This window comes from Barbus barbus (genome assembly GCF_936440315.1).
Source record: "Barbus barbus genome assembly, chromosome: 35".
NCBI classification, from domain to species: Eukaryota; Metazoa; Chordata; class Actinopteri; order Cypriniformes; family Cyprinidae; genus Barbus; species Barbus barbus.
This window is the reverse complement of record NC_136763.1, coordinates 1,614,438-1,641,285: the sequence shown is the minus strand read 5'-3', so window position 1 is coordinate 1,641,285 and position 26,848 is coordinate 1,614,438. Positions and strand designations below refer to the sequence as shown.

Genomic DNA, 26,848 nt, shown 5'->3' with positions numbered 1-26,848 from the left:
TGTTTAGTATTGTTTAGACTCGTCAGATTTCTATTGTTGGTACTGTAGAGGTTGCCAATCAGTAATTCTTTTTGTGGTTGTTTTATGATCATGTTGAAGATTTGAGTGGTTGTTTCTGGATGAGCTGAAATCTGCATTTTTAACATATAGCTGCTATAAGAGTGGCTGATGTAGTCTTTCAGAGCTTTAATGAAAACCATGGATGACGTTTCCAAAATCGTTTAGGGTTTTTTTGTTTTTACCAGTTATTTCCAAACCACTCAAACTTGCAACAAACGAACATTTTCGTATTACAGTCCATGTTAGCACCCCGGTGTTAAGTATTCATAATATACATTTGGCTCGATTTGAAAACTTCATAATTTTTTCTTTTGGGCCAATAAAACCAGGAGTGTGGTGCCTTGTGTGCTTTCACAGTGCCATATTTTCAAATAATCATTTTTAATAACATTGTTTCTCAACTTTTTCGTATTTGTAAAGTAACCTGGTGATAATGCTGCCATACACTGATATTGTAACCAATAAAAAGACTTTTAACCACATCTTGATATGTTCGGTCTCATTTGTCTCTTAAACTTGTGTAATTAGATTAAATATGGATGTTTTGGATGTATATCCAAGTTACATTACATGCCGTTTTCAACTGAGAACAAAAGACTGATCAAAACATTGAATCAATTGTAGATGGTTTTTCACAGGCGTTTCTCTCAAAGGTAAACTATCTTTTGAGGGAACGAGAGAAGCGAAAGCATGCACTTCCGTCACTTACCTGATTCATATTGGAAGATCCCGCTCGTCCTGTTTTTGTCATCTTACAACAGCAGCTTAATATGTTGCCATTATGTTCATTTTAATGTCTATATCAAAATTCACTGATATAATTGTCAAGAGAACATACAAACACAAAATGTAGAGTTTCTTTAACACAGTAATGTTTTATTTTTTTTACTACACAGGAGAAACTTATTGAAAGGGAAGACTTTTAACCTTTTTATTATTTTCAGTATATTACATTTACATACGTTTAGAAATAACAGCAAGTTCATGAAAATAATTTTAATACTGGGTTATACTGATTCAAACTGCTACCAAGGAACGTATATAAAATGGGCTTTGTGATCAAAAGGCATATCTACAAAATCTGAATTCCCTGTCTGATGACATGAAAAAGGCTGAGTGTAAGAAATAAAGTTTGACTCCTTCATTGGGCTGAACCTGAACAGCATAACTGATTCCATTAAGTTCCAGCTTTTTACCCTCATGCTTTGTTAATAGGGCAGCTTCACAGTTCACAAAATAGTGTTTGTTCAGTGTTTGAAACTGAATATCTGTACAGAAAAACCTCAAACAAAACAGCACTGAAACCAGCTTTAATTCAAGAATACAAATTTTAACTACAAGTAACTTTTTCCCCTTGCATTCCTCGCAACATCTGGTGAGTTGAGAATTCCCTAAACAGCAGGGCGTACAGTATTCACGAGTTACATCACTCTCTGGAAGGAGCTGAGGGTCCGTGTGAACAGAATCAGGGTTGAGGACGAAGATACAGGGAGCTGAAATCCTCCAACTGCTTTTCTAGAGCCGTGGCTTTATGTCTAGGAAAGGAAATGTGTCTATTATTACAAACTCCTCAAAACGACTGATATAAGAGATGTGGAAAATGTCACTTGTGTGACTCAAAGCTTGACAGAAATACAGAAGTCTCCAGATGCATTTGTTAAGTGGATATGGAGTCTAAATACTCTATCATTAGTGGTGGCTCAAACATTGGGAAGGTTACTTTGGAAATGTAATAAGTTACCGTATTTAAAATGTAATAGTGTAACTATTTCAATTACTTTATTAATGTAACTGATTACATTTCTAAATTTGTAACAAATGTCATTCATTATGAAGCATGTAAAGCAGGCAGGGTTAACTTTACAGTAGTATTTAACACTGATTACTCTCAGAATCCTTCTTTAATTATGATTATAATAATTAAATTTTAAAGCACAGCCACCACAGAATCAGACTTTAGCAGATATATTTACTCTGAGATCATTCTGTGGTTAAATACAGATTTAAAATCATAAGATATAGTTTAATAGCTATGATACTGTTTTTGAAGTTAAAATCTTTAATTAGTAAATAAAGCATATACACTGATCTACATAAATGTTCTGTATTATAGATCAGCGAGCATATACATAAACCCAAACAGGAAATAAAACAGTTATCAAATAAGCATGTGTCCTAAACTCCTGAAACATTACTGTCTCATATTTTATACAAATCACTGAAATTTATGAAAGAAATCAATCTGTATGTGTGTGAAAATATTCAGATGTAACCCCCTTTGTAATCTTTAACATTTACATAAGTAACTAATTTAATTACACATTTTCTCAGTAACTAATTACAGTTACATTATGAGGTAACACTTTATTTTAAGGTGTCATAATACAGAGTAATTACCTAATTAAGTACTTAGTAGTAGCCGTTGTACTTACATGAAACAAAATGCACTTATCATGCAAGTAAGTTATGGAACAGCCTGTACTTACAGTTTGTAATTATATAGATGTTATAGACAGCTACTGTTACACATATGTTACAGACCGAGTCTGTTACACAGCTACTTATGTAACCAAAAGATTGTTACATGTGTTGCAGACTTTATACAACGTAATTATAAATGCAAGTACACAGACATAAGCTACTTAAAATAAAGTGTATCAAGATTGTACTTTAGTGTACTAGTAGCTGTGTAACAGACTCGGTTTGTTACATATGTGTAACAGTAGCTGTCTATAACATCTATATAGTTACAAACTGTAAGTACAGGCTGTTCCATAACTTAGTTACATGATAAGTGCATTTTGTTTCATGTAAGTACAACGGCTACTATGAAGCACTTAATTAGGTAATAACTCTGTATTACGACACCTTAAAATTAGTCATTAAATGACGTAATTCCGTTACATGTGACTAGTTACTCCCCAACACTGACCTGAGCACTTTAGATCGGTTCTGTACAGTTTCCAGCTTCTGGATCTTGTCAGTGAGGCGTTGGATGTCATTCTCCAGGTCCTTCTGGGTGATATCGACTTGCTGGCAGAGGCGAGCGAATGTGCTGGCGATTTCTCTGTATCAGACACACAAGAACACTTTAACATCGTTTTCTACTTGCACTTGAGCTGCAGTGAATGTCATCAATAGCAGTGTATTCATCTCAAAACGACTGTATAGTCCACATGGAGTATAAACATATTCATACTGGTGTTTCTGCATCCAAACATGGACAACAACTTCATCACGGACCAAACTCTGATGTCAAAACACTTACTGCTGCACTTGGTGGCTGCAGTTTGAGCTGGTGAAACTGATGATCATTTGAAGTTTCTCGGTGGCGTAATCCACAAACTGTTTCTTCAGAGCTCTTTCCTTGGCCTTGGTGGTCCAGGTGAGTCTTTCAAACAGGTACAGCATGCCGTACAAACTCATGGAGAGAGCGATCATACGCCAGCCAACTGTTCGCCACACCTAACAGAAGGCAAAGAGTCATGAGCTTCAATAACAATGCATTCATTTCCAACCCATGGGAAGTTAACGTCACATTTACAGTCATCTGGGGAGTTTTGTGGGCATTTTGGGATCGGGAATTGGGAATTTCGCAACGGGTACAAGTTGGTATCACAAATTCGCAGCTGGGTCATTCTGTGTGAAATCAACCAAATTTCAGAAACCTACCTGGATAAAAAAACACATAAATAGCCAAAATATTCAATGTCATCATGGATGTTATCAACTATTTTGTAGAGGGGGTCAAAATGAGATTTGGAGCCAAATTACAGGAGGTGGGAAATAACTTCAGATAGATGGCAGAATCATTGTTATTTTTACAGATTGGTAGTTCTATTTGTAAAATCTGTTGATTGTAGCAATCTGTTGCATTATATGCCAATGGTAACCATTCAAAAATGGGAAAAAACACTATTTGTGTTCTTTTCTACAAAGTTTGCATGGCTGTAACTCAATAAGTATTAAATACTTAATATCTTTTTAGATTTTGGTTTAACAAATGTTAATTTTTAAGTTCATCTGAGTTACAGGCATGCAAAATTTGGGGGAAAAAATGTGAAAAGTGCTTTTTCCCATTTTTGAACTGTAATGCAATAAAGATTGCTAAAATCAACAGAATTTACTAATAGAGCTAGCAATCTCTGTGTAAAAATAACAATGATGCTGCCATCCTTCTACGGTCATTTTACGCCTCCTGTAATTTGGCTCGGAATCTCATTTTGACCCCCCTCTACAAAATTGTGGATTACTCTGTAAATATACAGTGGCATGCGAAAGTTTGGGAACCCCTTGCAGAATCTGTGAAAATTTGAATAATTTTAACAAAATAAGAGATCATACAAAATGCATGTTATTTTTTATTTAGTACTGTCCTGAGTAAGATATTTTACATAAGAGATGTTTACATATACAAGACAAAAAATAAAAAAAAAAGATGAAATTAAAATAACCCCCTTCAAAAGTTTGTGAACCCTTAGTTCTTAATACTGTGTGTGGTTACGTGGATGATCTACGACTGTTTTTTGTTTTGTGATGGCTGTCCATGAGTCCCTTGTTTGTTCTGAACAGTTAAACTGAGCACTGTTCTTCAGAAAAATCCTCCATGTCCTGCAGATTCTTCAGTTTTACAGCATCTTTTGCATATTTTAACCCTTTCCAGCAGTGACTGTATGATTCTGAGACGTTCAAACATTCCCTGATGCTCCAGAAGGAAACACGATGCATTAAGATCCAGGGTGAAGAAGTCCAAATTTTTCTCATTTTGTTGAAATATCTTTTTTCTCCATTTAGTACTACCCTTCGGAAGCAACAGAAGATACTTGCATGTTTCCTGGAAGACAAATTAAGTACAATTTACCTTGATTTTCACCCCCCGGCTCTTAATGCATCGTGTTTCCTTCAGGAGCATCAGTGAATGTTTGAACCTTTTTAATTGTTAGTCCCTCAATCATCCTCAGCGTGAAAAGATGGATCTCAAAAACATACAGTCACTGCTGGAAAGGGTTCAAATATGCAAAAGATGCTGGAAAACTGAAGAATCTGCTGGACATGGAGGATTTTTCTGAAGGACAAACAAGGGACTCATGAACAACCATCACAAAACAAAAAACAGTCGTAGATCATCCAGGTAACCACACACAGTATTAAGAACAAAGATTATGTAAAATATCTTACTCATGACAGTACTAAATAAAACAAATTACATGCATTTTGTATGATCTCTCTTATTTTGTTAAAATTATTCACATTTTCTGCAAGGGGTTCCCAAATTTTCGCATGCCACTGTACATCCATGGCATTTAATATTTTGTCTCTTCATCATTTATGGATTTCTTTCACCCAGTTGCTTGGTTAAAAGCATTAATGAAAAGCATTGAGATAATTCTCACCACTCCTCCAACGATGATCACGCTCATAGACGTGCGGGAGGTGACCGAGGCCAGGTTGTTCACCATGGACATCATGAGCTCTTCCTGCACCAGTGATTGCTGATTCTGAGACTGAGCCGCCGCTGGGGCCGAAGGGGTGCTTGGCGCCGTCAGCTGAGTAAAAAACAACAATAGACCATTAAAATAGGTATGCACCAAATGTTTGGCAGCCGAAATTGTTCGGCTGAAAATAGCAAAAAAAGCTCTTTCTGTGTTTGGCCAAATAAGCAAAAAGACAGAATAAATTGTACTGAACAATGGCGTGATGCGATCAAATAGAGGCGCACACTAATGCAGCAAACCTGTCGGCAGTGTGGAAGCATTTAAAACTGTCCGAGAAAGATGCAAAAATCCTTACAAGCACCGACCGTTTAGCTCTGCATCGCATGTATTTGATGAGTTGCTGGTTAATGTATGATGGTTGAAATCTCGAAATGGCCTCAAACAATTAGTAAATAAAATGCAGAACGTTAAGTTTTCTAACACATGCACGAATTGCATGTAATCTGACAGCAATGAGGAGCTCGTGGCACTATCTGCATGTAAGCCAAGGTCCAAAGCGCGAGGAAAATCTGCACTCAAACAGTGTCTCTCATCAGGTGCTCAGTAACATTATGATTTTGTAAAGGCATGTGACAATGCGATGCGTGCAACAAATATCTTCCCAAATTCATAATGAGAATAATTCATAAATCTGCTGTTGTTGCAAAAAGATTTTCTGCCAAAATAAAAGCTGAGAAAAGCAAGGACTGTGTTAAGTAAATATTTTTATATTGTTGTTTTGCAATTGATTTTATCTTTGAAAAGCAAGACAAAACAGTAAAAAGCATTTTTGGCTATTTAATTTATGCAATGGTGAAAAAAATTGGCAAAATATATGGGAAAAAAAAAAACACGAAACACTGTGTTTAGTGTTCAGCCTTCGGCCAAGAATTTGCATTTTGGAAGTAATCTACTGCATCTTTGCTTTGATAATATTACTGAATATGATCCAGATGTAGTATTTGATAAAAATGCGATTTTCTCAGCTTTTTGCTCAAAATGTTGCTTTTTTTATGAAACCTACCTACATTCAAGTGTTGATAAAAAAACAATGCCTGAGGCTAGAATAAAACGGATTTGTTTTTTGAAAGTAGAGGGTCTGATCTTTATTTTAAAGTATTGCATGTTCAGATAGTCATACAACAAAATATTCTGGGGGCAATTAAATTTGAAAGAAAATCAGCAAAAACACTGGTGGTGGCTGGCAACATTTTTCAAGAGTTAAAAACTTAAATTCAGACCCAAACATGGAGGCTGAAGGTCAAGTTCTGAAGGTATAGGGGTGGTGATGGCGCAGTGGATAAGACACATGCCTTTGGTGTGAGAGACCCGGGTTCGAATCCACTGTGAGACACCAATGTGTCCCTGAGCAAGACACTTAACCCCTAGTTGCTCCAGAGGCGTGCGACCTCTGACAAATATAGCAATTGTAAGTCGCTTTGGATAAAAGCGTCAGATAAATGAATAAATGTAAATGTAAGTTCACACAAGCATCTCCATGTATCTTTACTGTATATATGTATTTTGTTTACTGTGTTGAGAGTTGCTGAAATCTCGTTTGGTCTCATACTGTATCTCGTATCTTGTCAGTGTCTGCACTTGCTTGAACATTTTTAGTGATAAACAGGAAAGTGGGTTGAGCTGAATTCTAATAGTGATTTGTTAGATGGGTATAAAAAAAAAAAGGTTAATATACCGCGGCAGCCGACGTGTAAAGCCCTCCTCGTGTGAAGACCGAAGAGTGTAAAGACCATCGACTCTACCGATTATATCATCCTCATTATCATCCTCCAGGATCACTAGGTAACTTTGTGGAAGAATTCGATTTGCTCTCTACCTTTCCTGAGGATGGTACTCCCTTAGTCTTACTTGGAGACTTCAACATCCACCTATGGATATGCCACCATGGACTTTTTCATGAACTGTTCCCATCTGGTGGAATGACCTGCCCAACTCAATCCGAGCAGCTGAATCCTTACCCATCTTCAAGAAATGGCTAAAAACTCATCTGTTCCATCTTTACTCGACCCTCTAACTCTAGCACTCTCTATTCTAATTTTATTTTATCTATATATGTATTTTTATTAAAATATATATATATATATATATATATATATATATATATATATATATATATATATATATATATATATATATATATATATATATATATATATTTGCTGGTTTTGATTGCTTCTTATGTCCTCATTAGTAAGTCGCTTTGGATAAAAGCATCTGCTAAATGACTAAATAAATAAATCAGAAATCTGCGTTACCACTGAGATACATTTATGTACCGGTAGGGTCTGATCCACCAGCATCAAGGCACGTCTGGCGTTGACAGGACCTAGGAAACGATGGACCAGCGCAGTCCAGCCTAAAGAGAACTGGAACTCGATGTTCTCCTGGAAGTCTGAGCAGAGTGTGGCACAGTTGAGGTCGTAGCTGAGCTCAAACTTCCTGCTGGGAATGAGCATGTGGAGCTGGCTCTGGGCAGCAGAGGGCAGCAGAGGCTTCAGACACTCTGGAAGCACAATAGGCAGGTATATTACTAAACACACTCATGTATCACTCTATAAACTGTCTAGAGACTGGTTTTATGGTTTAGCGTTGCTACAGCTGATTGGCACCAACGGAATAATAACAATCAAGTACATACTAACCTTTGTAAAGAATTCTATTAGCAACACCCATTATCAGAGATGGTCTATTAATAGGATTGTCACCTGCTGGTGTTTCAATATCAAACGCAGGTCACTGTCTGTCCAGGACCTGTTCTCACATACCCATCATGTCTTGCTGAGACGACTGAACGGAGGCATTTACTGCACTGGAACAACGGAAGGCCAGATTCTTGCCCATGCCCTTCTCGATGTGGTTGAGAAGATCCTGCAAAAGACGAACAGATCAGATCAGGTACTGAATGAGATGATCATTTCTAAAGCTACAAAAACAAACTAAAATAATAAATACTATGGGGAAAAAAACTAACATTTCATACACATATAAAAGACCAGGTACTGAATGAGATTTCTGAAGCAAAAAATAAATACATTTAAAAAAAAAAAGAAACTCAATAAATAAATAATAATATACATACATATACAAAAACAGAAATATTATATGCAATTATATACAAAATTATTTTAATATAAATTATATAATATCTAATATATACATATTAGACAATAGTGTTTATCTACACACATGCACAAGTCCTGGTGCTAAAAAAAATCTAATATTTTTATTATATATTGTAATTAGTGCTGTCAAATGTTTAATCGCGATTAATCAAATCCAAAATATTATATCTATATAAACACACACACATATATTTAACATAATATAAATATTTAATATATAAACCTAACATATTTTCATTAAATATATACATTAAAAAACAATTATATTATATATAATATATATTTATCTGTAATATAAATTATATAAATATAAATACATGTAAATGTTTTCAAAATATATACTGTATGTGTGTTTATTTATATATACATAATAAATATACACAGTACACACATTATGTAAACAAAAACTTATTTTGGATGCGATTAATTGTTTGACAGCAGTAATTTTAATAATATAAATTGTTATATTTCTTTTTTTTTTTACATTTGATGTTTAATATGCAGCTATGTAAAGGATTTTGGACCAAAAACATTGCACTGCGAGTGTGATGCAAATACAAAAACATATAAAGATGTAGTTAGTCGTAGGTCAGCTCTGTTCATATATTTAATTTTGACAGATCTATTCTGACACTCACAGATTTGTAGATTTTGAGCACATGTGGTGACGGGTGGAAATCTGCATGAAACTCATCTATGAGCACAGACAGACGGCAGATCTCTTCTGCCATGGCGTCCGACACCTGAAACACACCAACTACAGTCAATCCTTCACACAACATTAAATCTGCTCTGGACTCTCTGCTGAAAGACTGGTCAGATTACCCATAAACAGCAGCGAGAGCCTTCGAGTCACATGAAAGCAAGACTGTCTAACAAGGAAGTTCAAGAAGTACAAAAAATAGCTTAATACATATTACAGTCAGAGGCGGACAGTAGAAGTATTTTTACTCTGATAAAGTACTGACACTTGAAAAGTGCTTTTAAAGCAGAGTGTTTTTCTTTAGAACACTTCACAACATTCCAAAGCATAATATTGAACTTTTTACTGCACTACGTTTCATATTAAATGCCATTTAATACGAAATTATATTAGAAATCGACTACTTTCTTACTTTTACTCAAGTAAAAGTAATTCAAAGTTTTACTTGAGTACAAGAAAGTACTACATTTTTAATGTTCTTAAGTATTAAAGGTAAAACAAACAACAAAGAAAACCGTTTTCTAAAGAAAAAGAAAAACACTGATAAACTAGATACTTTTTAAATTGACTTGAGTACAGTAAAAATACTTCAGTACTGTCCTCCTCTGATTACAGTCTAGTTACAGTGGTGTGGAAAAGTGTTGGCCCCCTTCCTGATTTATTATTTTTTGCATGTTTGTCACACTTTAATGTGGGTTTGGATTTAGTTTTCCCTTCATAATAAAAAACTTCATGTGTTTACTTGTGTTATCTTTGATTAATATTTAAATTAGTTTGATGATCTGAAACATTAAAGTGTGACAAACATGCAAAAAAATCAGGAAGGGGGCCAACACTTGTTCACACCACTGTATAGACGCACTGATTTTACTAGAAAATTATTGGAGAATCAAGTAAAGCTGAGCTGCTTCAGTCCAGTAAGAGTTCATCTGGAGATATGACTGCAGTTATTCTGACGTGTACCTGGTCTTTGACCTCCTCTGAGATGGCCTCGATTCTCCTCTTGATGTCCTGGATGAGCAGATTGAGTTGATTGCGGACGAAATCCAGTCGGTCAATCAGATACTCTCTCTCCTCCTGAGAAACCACCCTGAGATCAGACATAAAACACGTTATTGCATGAAAGATGATCACATGGGAAGCTAATATACATAAAACTCATAACTGAACTGTTAAGATTTTTTGGATTCATCTCAAATATGAAACGCTTCAAAATAATCAGCTCTCCTTGTGTAGCTACTGGAACTTCTGCTACAATATTCCCAAAGTAAAGAGAAACAGACGCACCTCTTGTCCGCGGCGGCGATGTTGATTTGATCCATGATGTTTTTGACTGTTTCTGTGATCTGCTTTGCTCTGATTGTGTGCTGCTCAAACTTTGTTTTCACTGCTGAATGCGAGATACACTCCTGCGAGGTCATGCACACACACACACACACACACACACACTACTGTGACAGGAGCCTTCATGGCCGACTTCAAAGGGTTAAAGGTTCAAACCTGCTGCAGGCGTGAAACTAAAACAACAAATTAAGAGCAAAAACTGCAGCAAATCTGAACCCTAAACGTCAGAGGCTCTCCACTTCATCTCACAGTAGCATGAACATAAAAGCAAATCATATCAATAAAACACTGCAATCAACACTAAAGGCAAACATAAAAACAACAGGAGGTCAAAAAGTCTCAATACGTATCTTAAAAGTATTTAATGGGTTTAAATGAAATGTCTAGTCAAATAAGGCTGCACGATTAATCAAAATAAAACCAAAATCATTATGTAGCTTACTGCAATTATCAAATCACAAAGGCTATGAATTAATTATATTTCTGCACTGCATGTTTCATTTACAAGCTTTAAGGGCTTCATGTGGTGTTGCATCAAAATATAAGTTCAATGGATTAAGTTTAAAAATAAATAAATAGATATTATATTAAATATGATATATTTATCATTTATATCCTCATTTGGGTTTTATTTTACCTTTTTTATTTGTTTTTGGTTTTTATTTTGTATTTTTTACATTTTTATTGAGGAATAATATTTATTATTATTATTATTATTAATTTATAATCGTGTTGATATAGTCACAAAATTACGAATGACAAAATTTGGCCAAATTGTGCAGCCTTAGTCCAATTGCAATATTGAATATTTTGGTTTTATTTAGTAATATTATTTATTTTATTTTTTTATTATATAATCACAATATTATCACAAAATTTGGCCAAATTGTGCAATAGCACTATTTCTTCTTTTGTTTTTCTTTAATAATTGTAATATTTTTATTTAGTAATAATAATTATCATTATTTTATATAATCACAATATTATCACAAAGGTTTGGCCAAATTGTGCAACCCTAAAAACAAGCAAAGCAAACCTGGATTTTATTATTCTTTAAACTGCATTCACATCGCTAATCACATTTTTTTGCCATTACAAATACTGCTTTCTTTCCTCTTTTGGAAGTAGCTTTGTATAAAAGCATCTGCTAAATGCATAAATGCATAAATGTAAAACCCTAGATTTGAATGTGGACTTCACTGTATTTGAGGGATCACCAAAAGCACATTTGTATGAATACAGCAAATAAAGAAACTGAAATATACAGCAAAATAAGTCCATCCATACTAACTGAACAGAAAGAAGAGGGTGAAACAGAAATTCAAACCCAACTAAAGAAACCAATGTCCTCGCCTCAGTAAATCTAGACTTCAGCAATGACGACACAGACTGAGGGATACAGACGAGGAACACCTGTCTAGAATCAGACTAGATGATGTTTGTAAGTCACTTCGGATGAAAATATCTGCTAAATGAGGAACTTATTTATATAGAGAGAGAGATTGTGAATCTAACAAAGCCTTTTAAGCACAAAACCCCAAAATTGGCAGAAAAAATAGAAAGTAAATGATATTGTTCATTTTAAAGAAAAAGCCAATTTTAGGACCATTAGGATGTTTTGAACATCTCACAATCTCAATAGTTCTAGTAATACACTTAATATTCTTTATGTAAAATACAATGTTGATTTTGAGGTGAAATATGACCTGGATATGTCATATTTTCTATCCTGTAGAATAGCATCTACTCCTGCATTAGTGTGTCAAGAGCTGGACTCTCTGAAATAACTGGTGCTGGTTAATAAGTTTCCAGTGGCTCAAGCTTCATAATGCTGTATATAATCATGCAGTTTCAGCTCTTTATCTGAGCTCATATACAAAACTGTAAACGGTTTCACCCGCTGCTTACTGTAAACATGAGTTAATCATCCAAATCTCTAGATTAAACTAATACTGATGCAAATTAATAAAGATGGAGATGGATTTCTATTGTAGATTCCATTGGTACCTACTAAATACAAATTTGTTTTTGGTCTTTTTTGTTTTTATATAACTGGTGAGTTCCCACTGTTTGTGCCACTTGCCTCAAACGATCTCTCAAAGTTCTGGAACTCCTTCAGTCGCTCCTGAAACCCTTCAGCTAAAGCTCCTCCTATAAACACATAATGCACATCATCTTTATTATGCCCTGTTTTTATTATGTTTACTGCATGTTAAAGGAAAACCAGTAGAGCAACCCACCAAAACATTAGGGCAACCATTAGTACAACTAACAATGAAACATCTAGCAATACAATCACGCTCAGTCTGAATAACGCTTTAGGAGTTTGCAAATGTGGCTTTCACAAATATTTCAGTCAGCCATGTACTGTACTGTTTGATCATGCTTGCAGTGGGAATTTCTTTTTATGCCAAAAAGAAAGAAAAAGATATTAAATACATAAAAATTGCCCAAAAGTATATCGCTAATATCCATTTTAAAATATGTATATATTTTAATAAACAAATATATTTTATATAATAAAATAAAATATATATTTATAATATATTATTATAAAATATATTTGTATAAAAATATTTTTTTTTATGTTTATTCAAATATATACATATTTTGAAATTGATATTAGCGATATATTTTGGGCCAGTTTTTAATATTATTTATATATATATATATATATATATATATATATATATATATATATATATATATATATATATATATATATATATATATATATATATAAAATAAATTTAATGTTATAATATTATATATTTTTTAATATATATGGGACCCTGGAGCACAAAAGCAGTCATAAGTAGCACATGTATATTTGTGTATGTATGTATATACAGTGGTGTGAAAAAGTGTTGGCCCCCTTCCTGATTTTTTTTAAATTTTTTTGCATGTTTGTCACACTTTAATGTTAAAAAAAAAAGATAAAGATAACAAGTAAACACAACATGCAGTTTTTGAATGAAGGGTTTTTTAGGGGGCTTCATTCAAAAACTGCATGTTGTGTTTACTTGTTATCTTTATCTTTTTTTTTAACATTTAATTCTTGTAAATACCCAGATCTGATTCCCATCCGCTAGATGTGATGCTGGCTTGTGAACCCCTTTAAGATCACGCTCTTACCCGTCTCGGGCATACCCTGCGCCCGCTGCATCCGCGAGTTCAGCACCTCCTTCGCCGATACGAAGAAAATACGATTCGGTGCTTGTGCGTGATCCACCACCTTCAGCTCCTCCACCAGGAAGTTCACGCACCTGTCCGTGTGCTGCTTTCTCACCTGAGACCATAAAAACCACCACAAATCAGTGACATATTTACAGATATGCTCATTTTGTAAACATGTAGTAGTGGTCGACCGATATCGATTTTTTGATGAACTATGCCAATGCCAACATCTCAGACTGATAAAGGCTGATATACACACTTTATGAACTACTTTCAGTGGAAACTAACTAAAGTCTGCTCGCTATATGTTGCTAGATGATGCCATACTGGCACATCTTGGAAACTGGATAAGGTTTATCCGAGAAGTTACTAGATTTATCACTAGGTGACTTTTTTTGAATGTCGATATCACAGTACTTAATTTAAAGATAGTACAAACACATGCATAACAATTGCTAAAATGGAATTTATATTTATTTTACATAAAATATACTAATGTATTTATTATTTATAATTATTATACTATATTATCAGAATTTGAAAATGAATAAATATGAAAAAATATTATCTGTAAAATATACAGATTTATTTAGATGGGAACTTCTTATTCTGTGAATCTATTCTAGTATTTTTTACAAATAAAGACATTTTTAATAATATTTTGTCAATAACGACAAGATTATTTACAGTTTTTAAATTTACATTTTTCTTTCATTTCCAAGGATTGAAAATTTGTTGATGCTTTCTCAGCACTGTCAAAATAAAAGTCCCACTTCTGACTCTTTGACCAAACAGAAATACTTCTCGGCCAATGCTGATAATTAATAAATGGCAAATATTGGCAGATATATTGGCCTAGGTGATATATACTGGTGGAGCACTCATCTGTAGAGAGCTGAATAAACTCACGTCCTCCATGTATTCAGGTTCGGCAGCAGAAGCGTCCCAGCGGTTGTTCAGGATGAAGATGTTGGGCTTTGACAGGCGTTCATTGACCTTGTGGAAGAAATGCTTCTCCTTTAAAAAGAAATAATGGGGTCATGTTCACTGGGGTCATGTGATGGAAAGACTACACTGAACACAAACACACACACACACACACACACACACACACTACAGCATTAAATGAGTCTGGAGCATGAAGAACATGCATTTAAACACAGAAGTACAGGAACAAATGAGGAATAATTTGAAATATCTGAAACACTGATATTTGGACATATTTGAAATATTGGCTTGTTCAGAACAGGGCTAAAATAAAACCATAAAAAATGCAATACTTGAAACACAATTAGCTTTATCTGAAATAAAATAAAAACCCTTAAACTTGTTTTATTTCAGCTAGTTTCCAAGGCTAAATTTGATTTAACTTAATGTACTGAAAACTAAAACTGAAATGGAAAAAACAAACAAACAAAATATAGTATATAGACAGGCATAAAAATTGCAAAATTAAAAGTACTAAAAACTTTAACTGTAATTAAAATAAAATAAAATATAAAAATAAAATATAATTCAAAATATTAATAAAAACTAAGATAACACTGATTCATTTAGTGACAAACTTTGTGTTTTAAAAATAGTATGCATATATGGAGGGGTTTAACACACTAAATTAAATAAATATATAATTAAATTATTAAATAAGTCATGGAACATTGTAATTAATAAATTATGTAAGTATGATAAAATGTAAGCATAAATTAATTCATAAATATATAAACATATATAAAACATACGTAAAAAAAGGACGTGAAATACAAATGAAATGCACCTTAAAATGCAGCATAAATCGATATTTCATGATGTATTCAAATATTTTATGACATTGATTTGTTTTATGTTGTCTGCTACATTTCATATTTCACATGGTATGTTCTTTTCCAAAAAATTACTAAATGTAATTCACATATTTATGCTTATTCACTGTACTTTTATTTACAGCAACATTCCAAGATATCATTTTATATACTTCATTTAATCTGTTAAAATCCCTGCATATGTAACATTGTTGTCACATGACCTAACTATGTTCCATTCTCAATGTCAAACGGTGTTTCTAAACACCTTAGCTTTATTTCCAAGTAAAACAGGACACAAGCTATAAAAAAAGAAAGAAATGTAGAGCAGATGTCATCAAACTGGGTGTTAAATATCAGAATGGAGCCAGGAGGTTGGAATATATGGACTGAAAACTAATCGGTGTTGTATACTCTATACATTTTGGCAAATGCATCGGGTGTTGCAAGTATACGAAAATAATGTGCACAGTATACACACTACATGCTACTTTGTCTGGTACAATTGATTGTTTTCCTATTATAAGACAATAAATAAAAGAAAGCTAGTTTGGTTTTGGCCTGTTTTTCCATGAAGAAAAGTTCTAGGATATCTGCCTGATCACTTATAACGGGGTGTTTATCTGCCCTTTAGGAAAATCCCCCAAAGCATCCTGGGATAGCATGTGGGTACAAGCAGAGTTCAGTCTAAACACATTCTTCTGAACGGCACGCAACCAAACTCTGAGCGACCCCTCCTGCACCGCATACTTTCCCATATTAGCACACTACAAACACTACACCGCATGTGACGGCCCTCGCCGCTCCAGACCCGTCTGATTAATGTTTGTGTCACGCTTCACACACCGCATGCTAACAGCTCACCGTGTTCATTAGAGTAGATTCAGAGTTGGCCACCAACACAAACACATCCGCGTCCAGACAGAACTTGTCGATCCAGCTGTCCAGCTGTGTGGTGACGTCAGTGCCAGGACTGAAAGAAAGTCAGAAAGAGTCATTCATACTTTTATTCAGCAAGGATGCATTAAATTAATCAAAAGTGACAGTAAAGACATGTTCCAAAAGATTTCTAGTTCAATAAATGCTGTTCTTTTGAACTTTCTGTTCATCTGTGAATCCTACAAAATGAAATATAGCACAGTTTCCAGAAAAATATAGTGCAGCACAACTGTGTTCAACATTGATAATAATCAGAAATGTTTGTTGATCAGTAAATCAGTATATTATTATGATTTCTGAAGATCATGTGACACTGAAGACTGCAGTAATGATGCTGAAAATACAGCTGCAGATCACAGGAATAAATTATATTTTACAGATATTTACACATTGAAAACTACGGAATAATATTTCACAATTTTACTGTATTTTTGATCAAATAAATGCAGCCTTGATGAGCAGAAAATACTTAAAAAATGCAGATTTCTAAAATGTTCAACGGTGGTGTATTTCTACTATAATAATAAGTCAATCACCCGATTATAATCAGTTCTATTCAGGATGTGCTGCTGTTGCCAGCTTAATAGCACTAGGATTGTAATTATGGGTGGATCTTCAGATTAATTTACTGCATGTTAAACATACACACTTGACTTTAGTGGGACTGAAGCGTACCTGTCCACCAGAACCAGGTCGTCTCTGAGGAGAGCACACTTTGTTTTGGGCCAGAACACTTTGACCAGACACCCAGCGTCCAGACTCTCATCCATATGTAGTGCGTGAGCTAACTGATTCACCGTCTGCACACAAATACTTTCAGGACTCAAGACACTATTATTTGAGCAAATGTAACGCTTGTGCCTGTTTTAATCTCATGAATCGATTTCATAAAACTTTCACAAAATGTTACATTTATTAAAATTGTAATAATAAGAGAATTGTGTTTTCCAGAAATCATAGGGTCCAATTGAAGCAAATGCTCTTGTCCGCACCTTGATGCTTTTCTCCTCCTCGGAGCCTTCGGTCTTGAGAAAGGCCTTGTCTTCATCCGTGCCCTCCACGCTGAGGAAGCAGTTGGTGGTGTGTCCGATGCCGCTGGGCAGCACACGGTCACGCAGCATGGCGTTGACAACCGTGCTTTTACCATTGCTTGTTCTATAATTAACATTTATAACATTTATGGAGGTGAAACACTTATTTGATGCAACTTGTGGTCAAGCACAAAACCCACCTGCCGAAAAAGGCCACCTTCATGTGTCTGCGAGCTAAAACCTCTTTAATGGTGGAGAGTTTGCTCGTGTACGACTCGATCTGATCCAGCTGTGTCTTGTTTGCAATATTCTCCAGTGACTCATTATTACAGGTTTCTGTTGAGACACAAGATACAAAACACATGCAAATATCAACACTGCAATATTTAGCCTTGCAACTTTTCTAATATAAGTCTATGGAGGATCTGTGGGATGTTTTTAAACCGAATTCAAATCAAATTCAGCTTACCTTTAACAAACTCTGTTCCCTCCTGAACGTAAACCAAAAGCTGCTCAAAAACCTCGCCGATCTTCTTTTTGGCCTGAACAAAACGCTTCAGCGGAGAAGGATCTGACTGCTCCATGTCTACACCTGCATGGAGAATATTTCACAAACCCCATGAGATCAGGAACAGGGTTATTATCGTTAACTGAAACTAAAACCATACATCGCATGAAATAAAAGAAACATGATCTGAAATAAGAGTGATTTTATTTCAGCTAGTTGACTAAAAACATGCCTTATTTTTGTTTAGGTTAAGTTGAAGTACTAATAATAATAATAATAAACCTGAAATAAAATAAATAATAATAATTAAAAAGTATATACCTATTTAAAACAATAAATAACTTAAAAGTCATAAAAATATAAAATTCTACATATGAATAAAAACTATAATACACTGTAAAAATAAATAAATTATATATTTTTTTTTTTACAGTGTAGTACATTAATAATGATAGTATACTAAAATTAATTACTAAAGGAGACAAGTTCAGGAGATTGTATTATGCATTCTCATTATTTTATTTATAAATTAAATGTACTTACTCTTCACATCAGAGCCCAAAACTGCAAATAAAACAATATTTTTATCGAGGTTAATAAATCTGGAAACTCCTTTAATTAACAAACAAACAAACAAATAACAGAATCATAGCATTACCAGTTTTTGGGACATGTGCAGTTATATTATATTAACATTAGCAGTGTATTGTTTGAGTAAACATGGTATATAAACACAGTAAACACTGTTTTTACCACGACACCACACAGTACATGATACAAACATCACACAGCAATACAAAAGTGAAAGTAACTTAATTATTCAAGCACTAAACAGAACAAAATTAAATCTAAACACGATGTTTATAAAATCTCATCAAAAACACGAGTATAAAGCAGAAAAGGAGATTAGAAAGTAATTTATTTAAAAACTATATTTTATAAACTCTACCCTGTTAAAACGTATATTTATTTACGTTAACTCCATAATAATGAATAAAGCACAGATGTAATGATCAGGATTAAATAATGTTATCTGAACTGTCAAATGTTTGCAGAGGTGACATAAGCTTTAGCTTTAGCGCAGCATATTCATCATAAATATCTGATTTCAATCATTCTCTTGCCTTCTTTATATCGATATCATCGCATAATCACTCTAAATGTTGTAAAACACTTAACTTAAATCACAGAACTTACCCAATCACAGGAATATTAAATCCTCTCCTGTCATGACAAACAGATACAGCCGCTACACTCAACCTCGTGAAGTACATGCTATTTCAAAATAAAAGCCCCAGAAGTACATGCTATTTCAAAATAAAAGCCCCAGAAGTACATGTTATTTCAAAATAAAAGCCACAGAAGTGCATGCTATTTCAAAATAAAAGCCCAGAAGTACATGCTATTTCAAATTAAAAGCCCCAGAAGTACATGCTATTTCAAAATAAAAGCCCAGAAGTACATGCTATTTCAAATTAAAAGCCCCAGAAGTACATGCTATTTCAAAATAAAAGCCCCAGAAGTGCATGCTATTTCAAATTAAAAGCCCTAGAAGTACATGTTATTTCAAAATAAAAGCCACAGAAGTGCATGCTATTTCAAATGAAAAGCCCCAGAAGTGCATGCTATTTCAAAATAAAAGCCCCAGAAGTACACGCTATTTCAAATTAAAAGCCCCAGAAGTACACGCTATTTCAAATTAAAAGCCCCAGAAGTGCATGCTATTTCAAATTAAAAGCCCCAGAAGTGCATGCTATTTCAAAATAAAAGCCCCAGAAGTGCATGATATTTCAAAATAAAAGCCCCAGAAGTACATGCTATTTCAAAATAAAAGTACCAGAAGTGCATGCTAATTTCAAAATGTGTGTCACAGGACCAATTTTCTATTCCTCCAAAAATCTGAATAATACGGTGCCCAGGAGGGGTCGTCTTCGGTTCACTTAGTTTTGTCGTGGCCAGGAGATATTAATTCATGGGAACATGATATTATCTTGTAATCTCGAGATGTTATGTTGAGGGAACAACATATTTTTCTCGTGGCCACGAGTTTAATGCATAAACAAACCTACGTGATAATAGCAACCCGGATAAAACATTTTTATTCAAATTAAACATTTAATTTAATAATTGTATATTATTATTATTAGGTTATATTAAATTGTTAGGGCTATATTTTTATATTTATTTCATACATAATATTTTATTATTTCCCCTTTCAATTCGTGTATCGCTTTACCTAATTAACGTTCTGTATAATTATGCTATTTGCTACCATATATTTAGCAAACGCCTGACAATTATGCCAATACTTTATGATTAGGCTATTTATGCCAGTGCATGATGATAAATGAGTGTGTTGTGTTTTACAAATGATTCATTCCTCAACGAAACACGACAAAACTAAGTGAGTCAGAAAGATCTTTATTGCCAAGTGTGTTTACACACACAAGGAATTTGCTTCTATACAATTATAATCCTGTGTCCTGGGATTTTTTTTACACAGTCATGTAAAAACTAAAAATCTGTTATACTTAAATGAGGAATTTGTGTAAAACATAGAAGCTTTTATTTTATTTATTTATTTTTGTTTTGGAATAAACCCTATAAAATATTCTACAGTACAATGACGCACTAAAGGATGAAAGCATCTGTCAAAAAAAAGTGGCATTAAAATATTTAAAATAAAAAAAATCAGCACTGAAGGTAGTAAACAAACCTGAATCAAAACTATTTGTTTGTATGTACTCTATAGTGATTCCATGACAGAAACCTGAACAGTGGTGTTTTTACAGAAAGCACTATATGATCAGAAACAAATCAGTCAAATCTCTGAAAGGTGTTTACCTTATACAGGTATTTATTGGTTCAAAGGGGGTATTTAATGATATTTTCACATTCCCCCGTCTCTCATGCTGTTTTTTGCACTTGTTCAGGTTACTGCACATTAATAACACTCAATCATAACTCAATTACTTCAAATTATGATAAATTATAATTTTACAAATAATTACAAATATAATTTTTATACATTATTCAAGTTCAAGTCAGCTTTATTGTCAATTCTTCCACATGTACAGTACATACATACAGAGAATTGAAATTGCATTATATCAGTTAGAAATACTCAAACATATGATTAGAAAAACACATTTAACAAATAATTGTAAACAGACTGTTTGCTATGCACTTTTAACACTTTAAACAGAAAGGTATGCATTTGAGGTAAAAATTATTAATTGAATTTACTAATTTTTTTAAGGTAAGTGGTTGCAAAAAAAAAAAATAATTAAGTTGACTAATTTTCAACTTTTTTTTTTTTTTAAATGTAGCTAAAATAAATTGATTGCAACCACTCACCTTAAAAAAATGTAGTATCATTTTTTTTTTCAGTGCACTTAAACTGGCACCCTAAACTCTCTTTGTAAAACTATAACTCTTTTTCCTAAACGTTTTCTAAATCCACACATTTGTGACGTAATGCTGTCTTGACTGTCAGGTAGAAAGCTAAAATGATGAATGGGACACCCTGCGGTCTTGTGGATTTAACAGACACAAGCATGTGGTAGCCATTGAAAGTCCACAAGTGTGCCATTTAAGACAAGGCCATGCAAAATATACTCAACTGTGGATGAGCGCAGAGGAACGAGTTCCACACATGCACACTACAAACACAACTGTATGCAACATAGTGGACTCTTCTGCCTTAAATTTCAACTTGTGCTCTTGGTGTGCACAGACGTCCACGGACCACACAGTGATGAAAAGTATGTCACCAGGACACACGGTCTACACCTGGCTTCACGGGTGCATTGATAGACATCTCTGGATTCTGTTCTACTGGATCATTTCGTTCTGTTTTATATCCCGAAGTTTCAGATTTGCTGTATTCCTCATATTTCTGAAGCCACCAAAATACCTTTTCATTTACACTCATATTGTCATCTGTATAGATGTAGCAGAGGATAAACTTTTTATCAGGATATAAACTGACATGCAGTGTCAAATCAAATGATATAAAATTAAGAAAAGAATGTGTTATGTCAAGCTAAATAACTCACCACAAGATGCTTCAGGATTCTGGATGTTCAAGATCTCGTCCATTAATATTACTTCCAATCTGCTTACTTCTCTCTTTATCTGCTCCAGGACTTTCTCATCAACTTTCACTGAAAGAGGAAGATGTTACAGAATGAGTGCATTAAATAAAAATGTACAGATGTTCATCTGCTGCTATAATATGTCTATTGAAGATAGAGAGTATTGCCAGTTTACAATCTATTATGCCTTGGATGCTTGCATCACTTTTGGCTTCTATACATCCAGTGACGTCCGTCCTTAATTCTTTCAGCTTTGTTTTTATCTTTTGACGACTGTTTTTCAACTCCTTGTACATTAATTTCATTATCTGGTCAGCGTTCAGGCTTTTCTCGTCTTGTTGTGAGTCAGTATCATGAATGTTCACTTCTGCAGCACACAGTGTTGAGATGAAACAAGCTGTTTTCTGCAGCCATCTCATCAATCTTCAGCAGCAGCTCTGTGACTTGATCTCGGTTCTTCTTGTCTGTGTTGTCAAAGACGTGATATCTGTTCCTGCATTTCTCAATCAGCCACTGAAGAGCTTCTCCTTCACTCTCAATGTGCTGCTCGATTGAGATGTCTGGGAATCTGTCGCCCCATGTGAACAGAACTATGGTGTGTCTCCAGATGTTTTCTCCTAGAGTGGCCATGTATTCTTTAACGATTCGTTTCTGTTCGTTGCTGAATGAAGTATCAATAAGAATCACTAGGATCAAGGCGTGAGGATATTGCAGATGTTTGGATCGGCCGATGCTCTCCAGGATTGCAGTCTGCGCAATCTTTGGGTTGAATTTAGATGATAAATACTTCCACCAGCCTGGAGTGTCCAGCACAGTTACTGACCTACCATTTACTTTACCAGAGTATTTTGTGCCCTCTTTTGTACCTTCTGTTTCAAATGTTTTATTATGAAAGATAGTGTCTGCTGCTGAACTCTTCCCAGACATGATCCAACCCAGCAGAACAATTCTCAGTTTTGAGAGCGGAGCCAGAGATTCATCTTCTTCAACAACAAAATAAATAAAATGTCAGGGGAACAAATGTTAGAATTAAATTTTTACGTGCAAATTTATTAGAACTTGACGTTTAAGTACAAATGTTAGAATTTCTTAGTTGTTTTGGAACTATTTTATAGAACTTTATTAGTTTTTTTTTTTAGAACTTATTAGACATTTAAGAATAATTGTATTAGCTGTTTAAGTATGAATGTATGATGATATTTTCATGATACTTCAACTCAAAAAGTTATGTTTTTCAATCGACATTTTAGCTTTGTTAAGAAATTAATATGTCGTCACAATTTATATTTCTCTACAAAATTCAACAGTTGCTACAAGACAAAAATAAAGTCTGAAAGACTTGATTTTAGTGTACAGTATATGTGTCCCTGGAGCTCAAAAGCAGTCATGAGTAGCACAGGTATATTTGTAGAAATAGCCAACAATACATTGTATGGGTCAAAATTATACATTTCTCTTTCATGCCAAAAATCATTAGGATATTAAGATCATATTCCATGAAGATATTTTTTAAATGTCCTACTGTTAAATATGTTACGGGGCTGACGAGACGTGCGGATCCATTTGCGAAGCATTATTAAAAGACGTGGTCATACAGGCAGGGTCGAGAGACGGCAAACAGGTATGGCAGAGACAAGACAGAGCAATCCGTGGAGCAAGCGTAGGTCAACGATCGGCGTACCAAATCCAGACAGGGCAAGGCAGAGAGAATAATCCAAAAACACGGGCAGGGTCAGACACGGCAAGATAAACCAGACAAGACTACTAAAGAAACGCTTTGTATGCAGACTAGGCTAACAACACTCGGCGGTGAGCAAGAGCAAGTCCCAGGCTTAAATAGAGTGATGGTGATTGTGAAATGGTGATCAGGTGTGGGCGAAATAGTGAACAGCTGTGCAAGTCGTCAGTGCAATGGATTGTGGGAAATTGAGTCCAGTGTGCTGTGTAGTGTAAAAGTCCATGTGGTGAGCGGGTGACCTCTGGTGGTGAGTAAACTGAAGTGCATGGCCAGGATTCGTAACAAAATATATCAAAACTTCATTTTTGATTAGTAATATGCATTGCTAAGAACTTCATTTGAACAACTTTAAAGGAGATTTTCTCAATATTTAGATTTTTTGCACCCTCAGATTCCAGATTTTCTAATAGTTGAAGAGTTCAGATGCAAAAGCCTCAAAGTATGTCTGACGTTTTTCTTTAAAATGAGCATTTCTTGTATAGGTTTCTATGTAAGTACTGCTATGTAAGGTTGGGATTTAGCGCATTTGAAGTGAAAGTACTTGATGAACATATGGGAACAACATCATGATCAGAGGCTTTTGCATTGGAACTCTTCAGTTGTATCTCAGACAAATATTGTCCGATCCTAACAAATCATACATCAATGGAAAGATTATTTATTCAGCTTTCAGATGATGTAGAAATTGCATTTTCAAAAAACTGACCATTATAACGGGACTTGTGGTTCACTTACTTATTTCTTTCAGTAGTTTTCTTTTGCTCTCAACTTTTTCTTGTCTGGCTTCTGCTCTTTTTTCATTTTCATCTCTTTTTCTCTGAATGTCGAGTAGCACATCGTCTTGAGTGTCAAAATGTTTGCTGATATTTTCTGCCACAACATCATCAATCTTGATAAGCAGTTCTTGAACTCCAGCACTTTTATTTTCAGTCTCAAAGACGTGGTATTTTTCTCCACATCTCTGTATGATCTGCTGAAGATCTTCTCCTTGGTTCAGTATGTGCTGCTCGGTGGATTTGTCCTTCAGTGAATCAGCTCCTGTAAAGATCAATATGGTGTGTCTCCAGATTCAGGTGCTTCTCGACGCTGAGTCTGTTTTCTTCAGTAAAAGGCAAACTGAGATTAATGACCAGCAGAAAGACGTGAGGTCCTGTTCACTCAGAAACACACTGCAAACCAGCTCCTGTTTCACAACTTCTGGTGAATCTTGCAAACCAAAAACCTCCCACCAGCAGGGAGTGTTGATCAGAGTAATCTTCCTTCCGCTCACTTCACCGTCTCTCTTCACAGACTTCACAAAGTATTCATCAGACTCAACTTCATCACCTAAAATGCTGTTTATCACAGAGGCTTTGTCAGATTTCTGCCACCCCAGAACGACGACTCTTAGTTCTGTCAGAAAAAAAGTACATTTTACATACTTAGGTAAAAGAAAAATACATTTGAGTGCAAAACAAAAGTATGTGGTTTGAAAGCCAAATAAACTGGATTTTTTTTGGGAAATTAGTCTAAACAGTCAGATCATATTTTCTGTGTGACATCATTTATTAAATCATCATCATAAGAAACTACAATGTTTTCTGAGTGATATAAAAACTGTTAACCAACTGGAAAATTGATGTTCTGGAAGAATGTGTCTAAATATATACATTACACATCTACATGTATGTTATGTTCATAGCACAACAAGATAAAGCACTAAACAGTTTTATAGTAGAGAATGCATTTAGATAGTCATATCCAAAGCAAATGACAATTTGATATCTTAACAAACTGCCTGTAAACTTTACCTTGTTCCATCGTCCTTGCATTTTGTTATCCAAAACAACTTGTAAAATAAAACTGTTAAGGAAAGAAAATTAACCTATAAATCATGCAAGTAAAAGCCAATACACTCTAAAAAAAATAATATAAAATCACTTAAAAATGAATCAAATAGTACTAATCTACCATACTGACACCCTGGATGAATACAGGTACACTTCAGCTTGACATTATGGCTCTCAGAAGGAAGTTTTCATCTTAAATCCAGAATATCAGGTTTGTCTAGTGGCTGATGAACTTGGTGATTTCAGGACAAGATAGCTTGACATGAACTTGATGTCATACTATTCCCCAAATGAATCTCAGAAATAAGCTTCAAACATACACACACACACACACACACAAATATACATATCTGTATATATCTATGGTGGACCAAACCTGCATAAATTAAATATGAATAAATGAATGATAGAATAAATAAATATATTAATGAATAAATAGATAAATAAATGTGATAATAGGAAAATAAATAAATGAATAAACGACTTAATAAAATAAATATGATTAATTTGTAATCAAATAAATTTCCCCCCCTTAATTTCTTTTCTGCTTTTAGAGATTTATACATTTTTAAACATTTTCTTTACTTTTATTTTTTCACTAATTCTTTTTTAATGTATTTTTTATTATTTATACATTTATTTTGAGATTTATTTATATATTTATGCATTCATTTTTTTAGAATGATTTATTCCCACATGTATTTATTTTTAGATTTATTTATTCATTTATTTGTACTTTTCGGTGTGTAACATGTAAATGAGGAAGGTGGTGCTTGTGTAGCTTCAGTGCATCATTGGTTGAGAGCTCACGCGTCGCATCGTCAGGCCAGCTAATCCATAGAGAGGAGAGTTTTCAAAGAAAATAGCGGCGTTGTCCAGTTTGCTACGGGATGTGGCAGATCACCCAGTTATTAGACTAGAAACCAACCATCCACTGGGTGTCTGACTCTGGGTGTCATCACCCCAGGGTCTGATGTCGATGGTTCCAGACTTCAGCTTCAGCTTC

At 34.3% G+C, this 26,848-nt stretch overlaps 1 protein-coding gene and 1 pseudogene across 5 annotated transcripts; both read right to left on the bottom strand.

Moving 5' to 3' along the window:
• Nucleotides 1-910: 910 nt before the first annotated feature.
• On the bottom strand, nucleotides 911-19,480 carry LOC306854872 (mitofusin-1-like; the record flags this gene model as incomplete). Of its 4 annotated transcripts, XM_079393156.1 has the most annotated exons (19): nucleotides 19,376-19,444; nucleotides 18,722-18,742; nucleotides 18,140-18,262; nucleotides 17,871-18,006; nucleotides 17,632-17,794; nucleotides 17,315-17,439; nucleotides 16,565-16,673; nucleotides 14,811-14,918; nucleotides 13,860-14,013; nucleotides 12,808-12,875; nucleotides 10,668-10,789; nucleotides 10,344-10,470; nucleotides 9,316-9,420; nucleotides 8,321-8,423; nucleotides 7,832-8,058; nucleotides 5,454-5,606; nucleotides 3,329-3,525; nucleotides 2,993-3,127; nucleotides 911-1,595 (listed from the first exon to the last, which is right to left on the bottom strand). In XM_079393156.1, exons 3-19 carry the CDS (start codon nucleotides 18,252-18,254, stop codon nucleotides 1,526-1,528), a joined length of 2,217 nt encoding a protein of 738 aa, XP_079249282.1. In that variant the 5' UTR covers nucleotides 18,255-18,262; nucleotides 18,722-18,742; nucleotides 19,376-19,444. The 4 variants fall into 4 exon arrangements, with proteins under 4 accessions (XP_079249282.1, XP_079249280.1, XP_079249281.1 ...); XM_079393154.1 differs by lacking the exon at nucleotides 18,722-18,742 and having other exon boundaries at nucleotides 19,353-19,480; XM_079393155.1 differs by lacking the exon at nucleotides 18,722-18,742 and having other exon boundaries at nucleotides 19,376-19,474.
• A 2,467-nt stretch (nucleotides 19,481-21,947) lies between these two features.
• LOC306854749 (GTPase IMAP family member 8-like) lies at nucleotides 21,948-25,813 on the bottom strand (annotated as a pseudogene). The gene is made up of 5 exons: nucleotides 25,804-25,813; nucleotides 24,749-25,405; nucleotides 22,641-23,258; nucleotides 22,237-22,344; nucleotides 21,948-22,120 (listed from the first exon to the last, which is right to left on the bottom strand). The product of its transcript is annotated as a GTPase IMAP family member 8-like (transcript).
• Nucleotides 25,814-26,848: the final 1,035 nt, after the last annotated feature.